This window comes from Triturus cristatus, chromosome 6, assembly GCF_964204655.1.
Source record: "Triturus cristatus chromosome 6, aTriCri1.1, whole genome shotgun sequence".
Taxonomy (NCBI): domain Eukaryota; kingdom Metazoa; phylum Chordata; class Amphibia; order Caudata; family Salamandridae; genus Triturus; species Triturus cristatus.
The window spans coordinates 1872273541-1872287112 of NC_140589.1; the positions used below are offsets into that span (position 1 = coordinate 1872273541).

At 44.6% G+C, this 13572-nt stretch overlaps 1 protein-coding gene across 1 annotated transcript in view; it reads right to left on the reverse strand.

Annotated features, from left to right (window-relative positions):
- Positions 1-1038: 1038 nt before the first annotated feature.
- Positions 1039-13572, reverse strand: part of LOC146822247 (ribonuclease inhibitor-like) — a 125808-nt gene continuing 113274 nt past the window's right edge. Inside the window, exons 12-13 of the mRNA XM_085613378.1 lie at positions 4940-5110; positions 1039-3000 (exon numbers count right to left, since the gene is read on the reverse strand). Coding sequence (XP_085469504.1) covers positions 2922-3000; positions 4940-5110 — 250 coding nt within the window. The 3' untranslated portion in view covers positions 1039-2921. The remainder of the gene's footprint in view (positions 3001-4939; positions 5111-13572) is intronic.

The window sequence follows — 13572 nt, forward strand, 5'->3', positions numbered from 1 at the left end:
TATAGGCATTGTGCATGTCATATCCGGTACAGACAACACTTACTATGCTGACACAGAGACTTTCAACGTTACATACCGGCTTGCTGTTCAATATTTTCCAGATCCAATCTGATCTCTGGGGAATATTCTATGGTAAGGACTCTGTGGCTAGACATCGCTAACATATATAAATAAATAATAGTGAATATAAGAGCAATGCAAAAATAAGTTAACATTTATGAGAGTTGTAAAGGTAATGAAGTTTAAGATGTTCAAGATGTATAAGTAATGTTTCTGAAACATAATCCATTATGTCGTTTGAGTTTAAAATATATATTCAGCTATAATATGACTACAAGTCCCCTAATGCATTGTTTATATACAGTTATAAAAGAAATTGATTTTGGTAAACATGTAATACAACATTATTTCATTTTTGTAATGTTTGCATGCAAGGCTGTGCCTTTTTTAAAACAGGCTTTACGATGCATGCTTAAAATTATTACACATATATTATAAATAATCTCTGCCTTATTTGTTGTGATGGTCACTGGGGCTGAAGCAGCAACGGTACGAACACTACTGATTGCCTTTGGCTGAAATGCAGTGGCTGTCATTTCTTCCATTGGGGTTGGTGTGGAGTCTGTGCTGCTACACCCTCCTGTGCAGTCTGTGTCAGACCTTCTGGCTGCCATCCTTTCCTTTGTCCTTGACCACAACTCATATCACCTTTTTGGGATCTCTCTGATGGTCCTTTTAGTGACCCGCACTGCATAATACGGTCACAAATTCTGCCCCACAAATCACGATTTCCAAAGAGTCTAGCGCTCTCCGCCGCACATTCCGCTACCAAGATTTCCAATTCAGCACTGCAAACTCTTCTCTTCCTTTTTCTTGACTCATCCTCATGAGATTCCTAGCTTGCCTTTTTCAAAGTGAATGCAGGAACACACCTTACAATGATCCCTGCTTCTCTGCTCACTTTTCCCACACTACACCTGCCTCACACCATGATATGTGTACTTCACTCCGAAATTATGAGTTAGTAATTACCAAAAGCAAATCATAAGTATTTGTTATTGCAGTCCATGTTACCTCTGTACATACAATATAGCGAACCAAATCACATTTTGCAAGTTATATTTTACAGATTACAAAACATTTCTTTCACAATTTTGTACGTGAGGCCCACAGCACCTTTCCCTGGGGTTCTCTGCACACACGCATGATTGCCATGGACGCTGAAACCAAAATAAAAATGCAAAACTTTTCAAAAAACAAAATTAATATTAATCCTACCAATGCCAATCTCTTAAATGCTGATCTGTCAGTCATTCTTGAGGCACAGACACAGCTTAGTAAATTTCACCGCTTAATCTTATATATATAATATTCGATATTTCTTTTTTAAGGAAAGGAACCTGCAAAGGTTTAAAGCTTAAATCAGTTCAGACCAATGGTTTAAGCTTAGGGCAGGCGTCTCCAACCTTTTCTATAATAAGAGCTTCTTATGGTCTATGGAAGGCCACATCAGACAACATACATGAGTGGCCATCTAATGCAAGGTTACCAGCAGCGATCACATCAGTGCATCAGGAACGGTTGCTAGCAGTAATGTGAAAAAGCTTTGTCAATGTGGAATGCCAATACATTGATAATACATAACAGCCATAGGTTTAATGCCTGCGCCGCCAAGTTAATAATATTCGTAAAAAGTCTCCCCAACACCATTTGATTTTTCCCATTCAAATATCAGCTTTAAATATATTTTGGGAATTCAACCATTTTCTCCATTCCTCAGCTTATGAGTTCTAAAAATATAGATATTTTTGTCTCAAATACATGCTTTTCAATGTTGGTACACATACATTAATTCAACCAAGCACAAGATTCCAATTTAGTTGACTAGGCTGCACACAGGAGAGCTACTTACAGGTACCCGGAGAGCTACCAGTAGTGCACGAGCTACTCGTTGGAGAAGCCTGGCTTAATGGTTTGGTTTGAAATATATAGAGTAACGGAGATCAGGTAGTGGACGCTGAGGCAGAATAAGAGTTTAGGAATTGTTTTGCCACTTTACAGATGAAATTCTCTATTTTCTTGTACGTCATGAAGGTCATATTTCATAACAAAATGTATTCGTCCCAGGCAAATGACATTCTAATTAATATGCGACATGCCCAAGCCACTACCCATTGTTAGTCCTTTTCTTCAGAATTTTCAGAATGTACCTGTTAAGTTGGTAGTACAGACTCTTAGGAATTTACGTGCTTAGTTGTTGTACTAAATTACAGATGAAGGATGGCACAGGGATTTGTAAATCTAGGAATGCGAAAGAATAGTGGAATTAGGGACGAGGCAGCACTTTTAGACCCTCAGTATAACTGGGACATGAATACTGCATCTGTATTCCTGCGCCCATTATTACCGATACCGAGTACATTGGTAATTCCCATACGTAGGACTACCCCAAATTCTGAATAGGCTCCTTTGGTGTCCTTGGGAATCAGTAACTACTGAAGGAATTGGTGAACCACACTTGATTCTAGTAATAATTCCAATTTTTAAAGCAGATTCTTGCCCATTAACTTTAACAGCTGAATGTTTAGGAGGCAAACGGCTGGAATTCAGTTTTTCCGCATGAGTTGTGATCCTTGATTTAGTTGGTACTTTGCTAAAGGCAGTAGGTTATGGTTAAGCACTAATCAATGTCAGATTCTAGATCCTTAGTTCGGACAGGTAAAAAAGTTCGAAGGTGGCCATTACATCTCTCAACATTTGAAATCTGTGTTATTAAACAAGTTCATTTGCTTGAAGAATCGATTATGAACTTGATTCCATCAGATACGAATTCACTTCACTTCATGAGCTGTTAGAAGTCAAATAGTAAAAGATTCCTTGTTTAAACTGGAGTTCTCTGATTCCACTTATGGGGTACATCATCACTCAGGAGAATGACTTGTAGTTTGCACTGAGGACACATCATCATTGTCCAAACTTTGGTGAAAGCACTCTGCCAATCTGCAAGAGGCAAAAGAAAATATCAACACATAAAGCAATGCCCCACTTCTGCCATATTTCTGCGCGGCAGCCCTCCCTGAGAGTTCAATCGCCCAGGGGACACCATCCCCCTGGGCTGGCTCACATGTGTGTCCCAGTGAGCCCGCCCCTGGGACACATCGGTTTCCCGGCCTGCACTGGCGCAGACAGGGAAAGCTGTGTTTGCTCCCGCTTGGTTGGAGCATTTTAAAAACCCCCGCCACGAAGGAGCAAACACAAACTCTGCTCCCAGCCAGCGAGAGCTTTGAAAATACCCCCGTCACCTGGGAGCAGACTTTGATCTGTTTCCCTGTAAGCCCCCGCCACGAAGGAGCAAACACAAACTCTGCTCCCAGCGGCGAGAGCTTTGAAAATACCCCCGTCACCTGGGAGCAGACTTTGATCTGTTTCCCTGTAAGCCCCCGCCACGAAGGAGCAAACACAAACTCTGCTCCCAGCGGCGAGAGCTTTGAAAATACCCCCGTCACCTGGGAGCAGACTTTGATCTGTTTCCCTGTAAGCCCCCGCCACGAAGGAGCAAACACAAACTCTGCTCCCAGCGGCGAGAGCTTTGAAAATACCCCCGTCACCTGGGAGCAGACTTTGATCTGTTTCCCTGTAAGCCCCCGCCACGAAGGAGCAAACACAAACTCTGCTGCCAGCGGCGAGAGCTTTGAAAATACCCCCGTCACCTGGGAGCAGACTTTGATCTGTTTCCCTGTAAGCCCCCGCCACGAAGGAGCAAACACAAACTCTGCTCCCAGCGGCGAGAGCTTTGAAAATACCCCCGTCACCTGGGAGCAGACTTTGATCTGTTTCCCTGTAAGCACTTATGCATTTAAGGGAACGGACCAAAATATTGCTCCCGACTGGAGCAGCATTAGTAGGTGCTCCCTCCGGGCAGAAACAATGCTGCTCCCGCAGCATGTGGGGAGTCAGATGGGGCCACTGGGGCCTTGGGACTCCCCTCGCAGTCCCCCAACGAATGTATGGTGGGTGGCCCGGGTGGGCACCAGGGTATCCACCTTTAATGATATGAGCCCCAGGGGATGGGGTCCTGGGGCCAGAAAAGGTTTGGGGAGGGTGGCTGTGCTGTATTGGCCCTCGGGGATGGGTCCGCAGCGCCTAATAAGCCTCGGGGAGGGGCGCTTTCAGCACACACTGGAGATACTATGGCAGAGGTGTCTAAGGAGATCCTCGATGTATCAGGGACAGGCACATTGGAGGGCATATGTTGTCATTATCAATCTGTAACATATTTTTACAGGCATGTGTCTTGTTAAGGGCATGTGCTGAGTTCACAACTCACCTGAAGTAAGTAATGAAGTACAGACATTTATTAGAAGATCATGCTCCTCCCCCATTAGAGATGATTTGAAAACCGTAAATTCAAGTCAGAATTTTGAATGATGTGTTTGGCAAACCTGAATATTAGACATCTCTACTGAATAGAGGAGGTGGGGGAGATGCGGGGGGTCGAGGTCTCCCAGGAATTGTAAAGTACATTTACAAAACATGATACAATACAATTAAAATAAAATTATCTTAAAATAGTTCAATGCTTCTGATTTTCTGTGAGCATTAAAGTGGAAAATAGAGTGTGCAATGAGTCACTAACATACAGTTTTTTGTGTGACTGAAACATGTCTGTTCACCTGTGCCAGGTCTTATAGTAGCATAACCTACAACAAATGCATGTGCCGAAACTGACAGTTGTGGATCACACACAGAAGACTGACGAGGTTCACAGGAGGCCATTAGCACTTAGAAATATCAAGTGTTGCTGAGAACATACTATGCACATTTTGGTAGAAAGTCTGTGAAAATACATTAGACTCCCTCACTTGTGCCATGCGCTGATTATTATCTGGTAAAGACCACACATTCTAATACCATACATCCAGAGGCAGCAGCTACTCACCGAAGGTACTGTATTCTGCATCCTGGACTTTTCAGACCATCAAACAACTGCTTCACCCCTGAACTCCCAAGTTCATTATCATTCAGGTCTAAGAATGTGAGCGTCTGATTTCTGCAAAGAGCATTCGCGAGATAACTACAGCACACCCCAGTGAGTGAGCAATTCACTATACTAGGGAGACAAAGAAACACAAACATTAGCCCTTTTTCTTTTCTAATCAATACAATGCAAAACCATAGCTGTCAAATTGTGATATGTCAAGAGGGCCACCTTCAGAAAGTACTGGCTTTCTACTTAAAGGCTTTGCATGCTTGGTGTTTAATATGTACTTTTAAAAGCCAGGCTATACGTCCTAGAAGATAAAGTTACTCACCTTTGGTATTTCTTCTGATGGATTCTTCATCTTCCTATAGACGCCTCGCCTTTGATTATCCACCACACTAGACCAGAGCCAGAAAGTTTCCCCCAGTTTTTCTCAACTATTTCTAGGAGGCACAATGTGACCTCACCTGCCCATCATGTGGTAACAGTAGGAGACAGAAGGAGCCTCCTGGGGCACTGTCATCAGTTACTGATAAATTTTCTGCACCCAAGTGAGGTGTGTGGAGAGGACTTGAGAAATATGTCAGTCAATATATATTTGCATACCATAGGATATGATTAAGAGTGGCCCTAACTTGTTGGAAGAGGAGGATGGTGGCAAGGCATCTGCTGGAAGATATAATATGCACTATGAGAAAACTGCTACTTACCTGTAACAATCGGTTTACATCCTGTAGTGCTGCAGATTCATGTTTGCACACTCCCACCATCAGTGTTGGACACACACGTTTGGAAGTTGTTTTTATCGAAATACAGATTTCAGTTTCAAAGGGACTTGTGATGCCTTCCTGAAACCCACAATGCACCAGGGCAAAAACGTTAACTTAGATTGGATTTTTTAACCCCGAAAGAGTAAATCAAAGTATTTGGAGTGAAACGAAGCTGGCTAGCTTATGTGTACTGGTGCAGAGAGAAAATTAAATTAAAATGTGGATCCAAGCCGACTGTTACAGGTAACATTTTCCAGTTACAGCATTGGCTACCAAAAGTCACGTGGCCTGAATCGGCGAAAACAGTGCCCTCCTCCCTAAACCGGTGGTGTGTGAGCAGGTGAGAGTGATAAGGAAGATGTTTGAAATAAAGTCTTATGGAAAATTGCCCAACTTGTGCTTCTTGAAGGGCGTGAATGCCTATTGAATAATGGTTTGTGAAGGTGTGTGGTGTAGACCATGTTGCAGCCCTCTAGAGGTTTGCAAGAAGCATATTTCCTAGAAACCCTCAACTGGTTCCTTTTTAGGACTCGCCTAGCAAGGCATGCAGTATACACTATAGTGTGGAAGCTTCCTGGAAGCTCCGCCCACTCTCCAGCCCATCTTCTTTATTGGCTTAGGTTACAAATGCTGCCTTCCAATTCGCTTTAAGCTTGTTAGTCCTGCCCCATGACAGCCATGTCACTCATTTGTATCCTTCCATGGCTACTGGCCCCTTCACTGCACAGACTACTTTCTTCCCATCCCTCCCTAACCCTCCTTCCACAGTCTGATGAATCTCGCCGCCCCCCTCATGTCTCCATGCTCCGCTGTTGCTGCTGTCGCTGGGGGTAATTATGTGCCCCCAAGGATGTCGCTGGTGCCGTCGTGCAACCTGCCTGGCTTACACGCCTATCAACTCTCCAGGAGCACCGAGAGCGCTGCGTGCGTCGCCGGCCCGTGACAGAAGTAAAGTACCGAGGGCCGGTATTTTATCACCACCGGCCCCCGATCTCCAGGACTGCTGCGTGTTCACTTTTAAATCACCGCTGCTACTCGAGCTGCCTGCCCGAGGCCGGGTCCATGATCGGAGAGGAGCCGCGTTGCAGTAAGAACAAAGCCAGCCTAGCAACCGGGACTTCCATAAGCACGTCATCGAGACACAGAGCGGAAGAAGGAAGTCCCATCTCTGCTGAAGCAGCGCCGCAGGAGGAGGAGAGCTCCCATCGGAGTTCCGCCAGGAGGGAAGCGTCAATCGCGAGAGCAGCCCCAGGTAAACGCTCCCAGCCGCGCTGTGTTGCTACGAGGCCGGGAGCGGGTTGGGAATGCTTGTTTAGTAAGACTTCACACTGCAACAAACTCTGTAGGCACCGCACGGTCAGGAATGATTGTTATCAAGCCAAGTGTACCACGTGATCAATTCCGAACCTGGCAGACAGTGTGGAACTGCCTGGGAGCGGTGCCTTTAATTGGATGTCCTCGGGTTACTGTCCTGATGCATGCACAGTGTTCGGCCATTTCTTCTCCTGTTTCATATTGAGCGTGTACTCGGCTTGAAGCAACTGGAGCGCTCGTATAAAAATAGGTAAGCGTGTAAAACGCTCTCACTGAAATCTGTATTCCATCTTGTACACTGAGGGGCTGCTTAGGCCCCCGGATTGATTAAAAAGAAGCCGTTCACAGATCGGATGCAGTAGTACTTTGAGCTCCTTTCCTGAAAAGCTTTCTTCGTGCTCAGAATGCCCCTCTCCGAGAGAAGGGTCGGTCGATTTTAGGCTTTGTCTCCTACCCCTGCTCTCCATTCCGTGCCATCAGATCCTGTAAAAAGTTTGGCAAAAATTATGGCCGTGACCAAGTGGTGCGTATTCTGCTTAGTCGCCGCTTTCCAAAATAGGTCATGCTAGATGCCGACAACAGGTCTTTGACTAAACAAAAAGCACAGCTGCACTTCAATACAAGCCCAAAGTGTGATTGATGGTGGTGATATTCAAATTAACAATTAAAATAATGGAAGTATTAACAAACACCATATTAGCCTACCGTTTAAATCAAAGTTTTTTTGTTTTTTTATTGATTCGCAAGGTTTACATGTGAGCATCTTTAGGGGTGGCGTGCGAATGTTTGTGTGAATGTATTAATGGGTGCGCATAGATGAATAGAGGAGAGAGTTCATGGATGGATGGTTTAATGGATAGTTGAGTGACTGCCAAAGTAGATGAGGTATGCATGTGTGCGAGTGCATGGATGCATGTAAGGGTGGGTGAGTGCATGGATGACTGGATACGTGAGAGTGTGAATGAGTTCTACTTAGACTTGTGGATGAAGAATGAATGGGTGAATTAATGTGGATGACTGACTGCACAATGGTGTCTTGAGTTATCATAGTATGTGGCAGACGAAGGTGAAAGATTTGTAAGACATGTAAGAAGGGGCAAGCTAGAGCAAACATATAAAGAAAAGAATAGAGTAGGCTATTCAGAAAATGTAGATCTGACCCCCAACTCACTTTGGACCCATATTCATCCCTCTGTCACATGAACTATTGCCCTACCAAGCATCAGGGGTTTGAGTAATGAATGCATTTTAGTGCTGCTGTCTGCATAACAACACTGAAATGCTAACATAATAATAGCTCCTCTATGTGCAACTTTATGCTGTATCTCTGTGGGGTTATGCAAAGTCAGTAGCCGCACTTGATGTGTTGCCCCACGCAGTTCTTAAAAGCCTGGCGTATGGTCTTTGGTAAGGAGCGGTGTCTCATTGCCAAGGAAATTTTGCTGGGGCCGAGCTAAGTACTTTACTTTACTTTCACTGAAGTCAGTAAGAGTTTCGCACATTTCCTATCGCTGGGTCATAAAATTATTTCACCACATGTTCATTCAAACTGTAGCCTCTGGGCAATGTGCATAGATCAGTTGTCACACATGTGCAGTTGTAATTACAGTATACAAGTTGACGAAATACTAACAGCACATCATTCAGGGAAAGGAATTGCATATTTAGAGGGCTGGAGGGAGAAAGAGAGAACAGTGACGTGGGTGATGCGAGCAATGTGATGCATGCAAAAGGGGAGAGTAAAAACACAGTGTTAAAGAGCAATAACATGATGTGTAAGATCTGCATACAGAGGATTTCTGAGAGATGTTGGGAGACAAGTGTCAGAGTGATAGATAACAGGTTAATGGGTGCTTTAAGCGGATTTTTTGAGGCACTCTGAAGACCAACATGTCTTCCAAACTTAACTCAAATTCTAATATTCTAGGAATTGGAAAATTTTCAATTCTGTTTATTCACAACAAGATCATTTTTTTTATTTATAGATCTGGTATCACTGCTAACAAGCATTTGCAACACCAATTTGTCTGACTTATTTTAGCCATATTTTTATTGTGTGATATGTCTGGATGAAGTAACCGATAATTCACAGAGAGGCACTCAAATATTTGTCGCTCCCCTACCATAATTCACAGGAGCACTGATTTCTGCTGTGGCTCCTCCCTGTCTCCTGAGTTCCTTTTCATCACCCTACGGTGTCTGTGCAGCTCCACTTTCCATACCTAGGCAGTCTCAGAGCCCATGGGGCTCCTCTTTCAACACCATTTTGGTTGCCCCGATCTCCCTGGATGGGCTCCCCTTATGCTGACAATGCTTTCTTATCCCTTATCACCACCCCCTGCCACCCGTGACGCCAACTACTACTATGTTGCTCCTCTCTGTGCCTCCTCAGCTGGCTCCTTTCTAGCCTGCTTTGTAGTTGAAACATAGGGGTTTTATTTGGGTTAGCTTTTTCCAATGACAATACATTTTCTTTATGTGTTTTGAAAACCTGCAAGCGGTACCTAAACACGCACTTTGTGCTTGTAGTTATTGCTTATGAGAAGTAGAAGAGGCGCAGTTACTGCCAGCCTTGGTACTCGTAAGCGACGACTATAAGTACAAAGTGCGTGTTTACGCGCTGCTTGCAGGCTTTGAAAACACATTAATAAAAGGCATTGCCATATACAATGCCAGCAGCTCAAACTCACAAATGCGAAACCGATTGCATTGCAAATGCTTGTTTTGTGAGCAGAGGCCTAGTGTTTAATGGACGTTCGATCTGGGGTGACACACTTGAATGCATTTAACCCTCCGTTGTGCAAAACCTGACTTCGACATAGGATTTTTGAAGTTGAACTGGGACAAGGAACAGTTGCTTTGTTTTGCGAATGGATTTTGCACAATCAGTGTAATGCATACAAACTCTTTTGACCACTAATATGTGTAATACTCTTCCAGCAAGTGACTGAGGTTGTGGGAAGAATCCCAGTAAGTCAGTATTTTGGATACATGGAATTGAGAGATGACCGCTGGCCTAAAGCAAGGGTTTCTTAGATAGATCAACCGGATGTTTGTGCACCTGAATAATAGGCTCCTCTGCAGTTACGGCATATAATTCACAAAAGCTATGCAAAGAAGTGACTGTAATGAGGAAGGCTACTTTCCACAAGAGAAATTGTAGTGACAAAAATGTAACGGCTCAAAAGAAGGCTGCATTAGTTGAATAGGAGCCACATTAAGGTTCCATGGAAGGGCTGGTAATGTTCTTGGTGAGATAAATCTTTTTAGAGACCCCATGAACTGGAACATTATATGAGAGGTGGTGTCTACTCTGCATTCGGGCGGCTACAGCTGCGATATCGAGCCTTGCAAGCATTCCTCCCATCCTATGATTGACGTAACGCCCTAAACAGTCAAGTATATGGCCGACTTGAGTCCCTTGCTTTCTGTGCCACAGGATCAAAGGAATACCTCACTTACGAGGTCTAACCAGGCCGAAAACGGTCTGAGGTTGTTTGTGTCCCTTTTCTGGACGGGGATCACCTGGCATGATATGTAATGTAATGTAAGGTGGATTTGTGGAGATCTGCTTGTCACCTGTGAGGGCACTGATTAGGTGAGAGTAGGCCTGGGGTGAGGTTGGGCTGGAGTACAGGCAGTCTTGATGGTCATGAAAGAAGACTAATTAAAAAGCTTGGTCTTCAGCTTCCTGTGAAATTCAAGAAGTGAGGAGGAGGCACGGAAGTGTTGGGGGTGGTTGTTCCAGGATTTGGCTACTCAGTAGGAGAATGATCGACCTCCATTCTGCTTCTGTGGATGTGGGGTGTGTGTGCGAGTGAGAGTGATGCTGATTGAAGTTGTCTGGTAGGTTGGTGGAAGTGAAGCCGGTGATGCAGGTATACGGGTCCCGTGGCTGTAGTGACTTGCATGTGTGAGAAGTTTGAACTGGCAGAACTTTTGAACGGGGAGCCAGCAGAGCTCTTTGAGGAGTGGTATGGTGAGGGAACAGCACAGGCTCCGGGATGAGGCAATTAGTGTGGATTGATTTCACATAACTATTGAATCAAAGCTAGAATACAAGTAAGAATAAAAATAGACAGTTACATTCACGTATATAGATATTATTAGCCTATCATTTGTGATGTAAGAATATATTGATGGTCTGTTAGCCTTACAACAGATTAAGTCACTACACAGAAACTTGCTTTTTAGATCTTCTTTATGAGTTTTTCATGTAGACAAGTCAAGACCAAAGAAAGACTTCATTTTTGTTCCTACACCATGTTAAGTCTCTCACTTCTATTGCTTAGATTTTAAATAAATACAGAATATCCGAATGAGAAGTTCCTTCCTGATCTATTCTATTATGTCGTCACTCATCTAGATCTTTACTTACTCTCATCTTTTCTATATGTTTTTCCCTCTTTCAAAAATGTTATACAAATGTTGTTATTTGTAACATGTAACTGTATATTCAATAGTTACTAGCGGATTGTAACACAGCTCTATATTGATGATATAAAGAAATTGAATGTAATTATTACAAGAATGAGTTCTAAATGCCCTTTTAATCAATTTCAGGTTTATTGGTGGCAACTCCTGACGAAGGCACCCACAGTGCCAAAACACACATCGAAGAATTTATCTCCGCCACTCATTGTTTTTAAATCACAATAGATATTCTTTGTAATACGAATTCAATTATGTTAGAAATTTGATGCATTTTTTAATGAAAGGTCAATGTATTTGCTCTTTTGATCAAACATTATTGTTTTTATAATTCACTTTTTGAACTCATTTTTTGCACCATATTTGTACTTGTATGATTATATGTTGCCTGGGAACAATACTTTCCATTGTGTTTTTGCCCTGTCCCAGGAGCTACATTGTTCTACAGGGGGTCCTTGATATTCACATGTGTCAGTGCTTATTATTCTTATCTTATCTTAAGTGCAATTTATAGACCGCGCTGACACCAAAGGCTTCCTGGCGCGTTAAGACAGAGTGAGTGAGGGAGAAAGCGTGAGTGGGGTGGATTTAACCAAGGGGCTTGCTTGAGTGTTTGATTGGTTCTGATGCTCCGTCCATCACCACCCCCTTTTGTACCGCTTTGTTCGGCATAAGTTGGCAGGGTATGCTCAGACGTGAGTCCCTTGCTCACTTTGTCACTGGATTCAAGCAAGCCTGGCTGAAGACGGCTGAAATGCCAGAAACCGGTCCTAAGAAGCTTGTTTCCGGTCCAGAGAAGGCATGGCTTGGCAGTTCGGGCTGGACTGTTCCCATGAGGTCAAGGGTCAGACTGATTTGCATATGGCCATGTCTGAACTGGGGTGGCAGAGTGGGCTAAAGAACGGTGATGGATCAAACCCAGATCTGTTGACTGGGTGTGAGTGTTTGATTGGTTCTGATGCTCCGTCCATCACCACCCCCTTTTGTACCGCTTTGTTCGCCATAAGTTGGCAGGGTATGCTCAGACGTGAGTCCCTTGCTCACTTTGTCACTGGATTCAAGCAAGCCTGGCTGAAGACGGCTGAAATGCCAGAAATCGGTCCTAGGAAGCTTGTTTCCGGTCCAGGGAAGGCATGGCTTGGCAGTTCGGGCTGGACTGTTCCCATGAGGCACAGGGTCAGACTGATTTGCATATGGCCATGTCTGAACTGGGGTGGCAGAGTGGGCTAAAGAACGGTGATGGATCAAACCCAGATCTGTTGACTGGGTGTGAGTGTTTGATTGGTTCTGATGCTCCGTCCATCACCACCCCCTTTTGTACCGCGTTAATAGATTGGACAGTTGTTCGCTCAAGATGGTAGAAAAGGATGGCATACGATGTGGAGGCCGGTATAAAAGGAGGAAGGTGAGGGCACCGGTGCCAATTTCCACGCTAATAAGTAAATTATCCACCGCAGGAAGTGGGAGGGAAAGAGAGGAGATAGAGTTCAGGCAGTTGGATATGATGGCTGCCACCCCACCTCCGGGCCGGTCACCGGGGCGATCGGCATGGAGAATGTAGTAGTCAGGAGGGAGGGCCGCCAAGATATCTCGGAGGGACTCTGACGTTAACCATGTTTCCGTGAGCAGGAGTATGTCGGGGCTGTTGTCAGTCAACAGGATGAAAATATCTGCATAGTGCTTTGCTAGAGAGCGGGTGTTCAAATATGACACCCTGATGGAGATAGCGTTCCTGGACGGGTTGACTGAAGGTGTGCATCCGCATGGAGGGTGTAGAGCGGGGTGCGTAAGGCCGGCTGTGTGTATACGGCGGTTGGTGTTAGGAGACAGCGGGGGGGGGCAAGATGCTGTAGCTCTTTGAGAGATTGAGACGAGTATGAAATGAGATGGCCAGCGTGGCGTGCCCTGGTGCCCGGCCTGGCGCGGACGGGCGCAGACGGGCTTACCTTTGGCTCACCTTCGGCACGCGGACGGCGCGCCCGCTGCGCTCGTCCGCTGCGCGTCCAAAAGATGCACATCATTTATAGGTGTGGAGGGGCGGCGTCGGGGCCACACACACTACTAAATACTATGCAT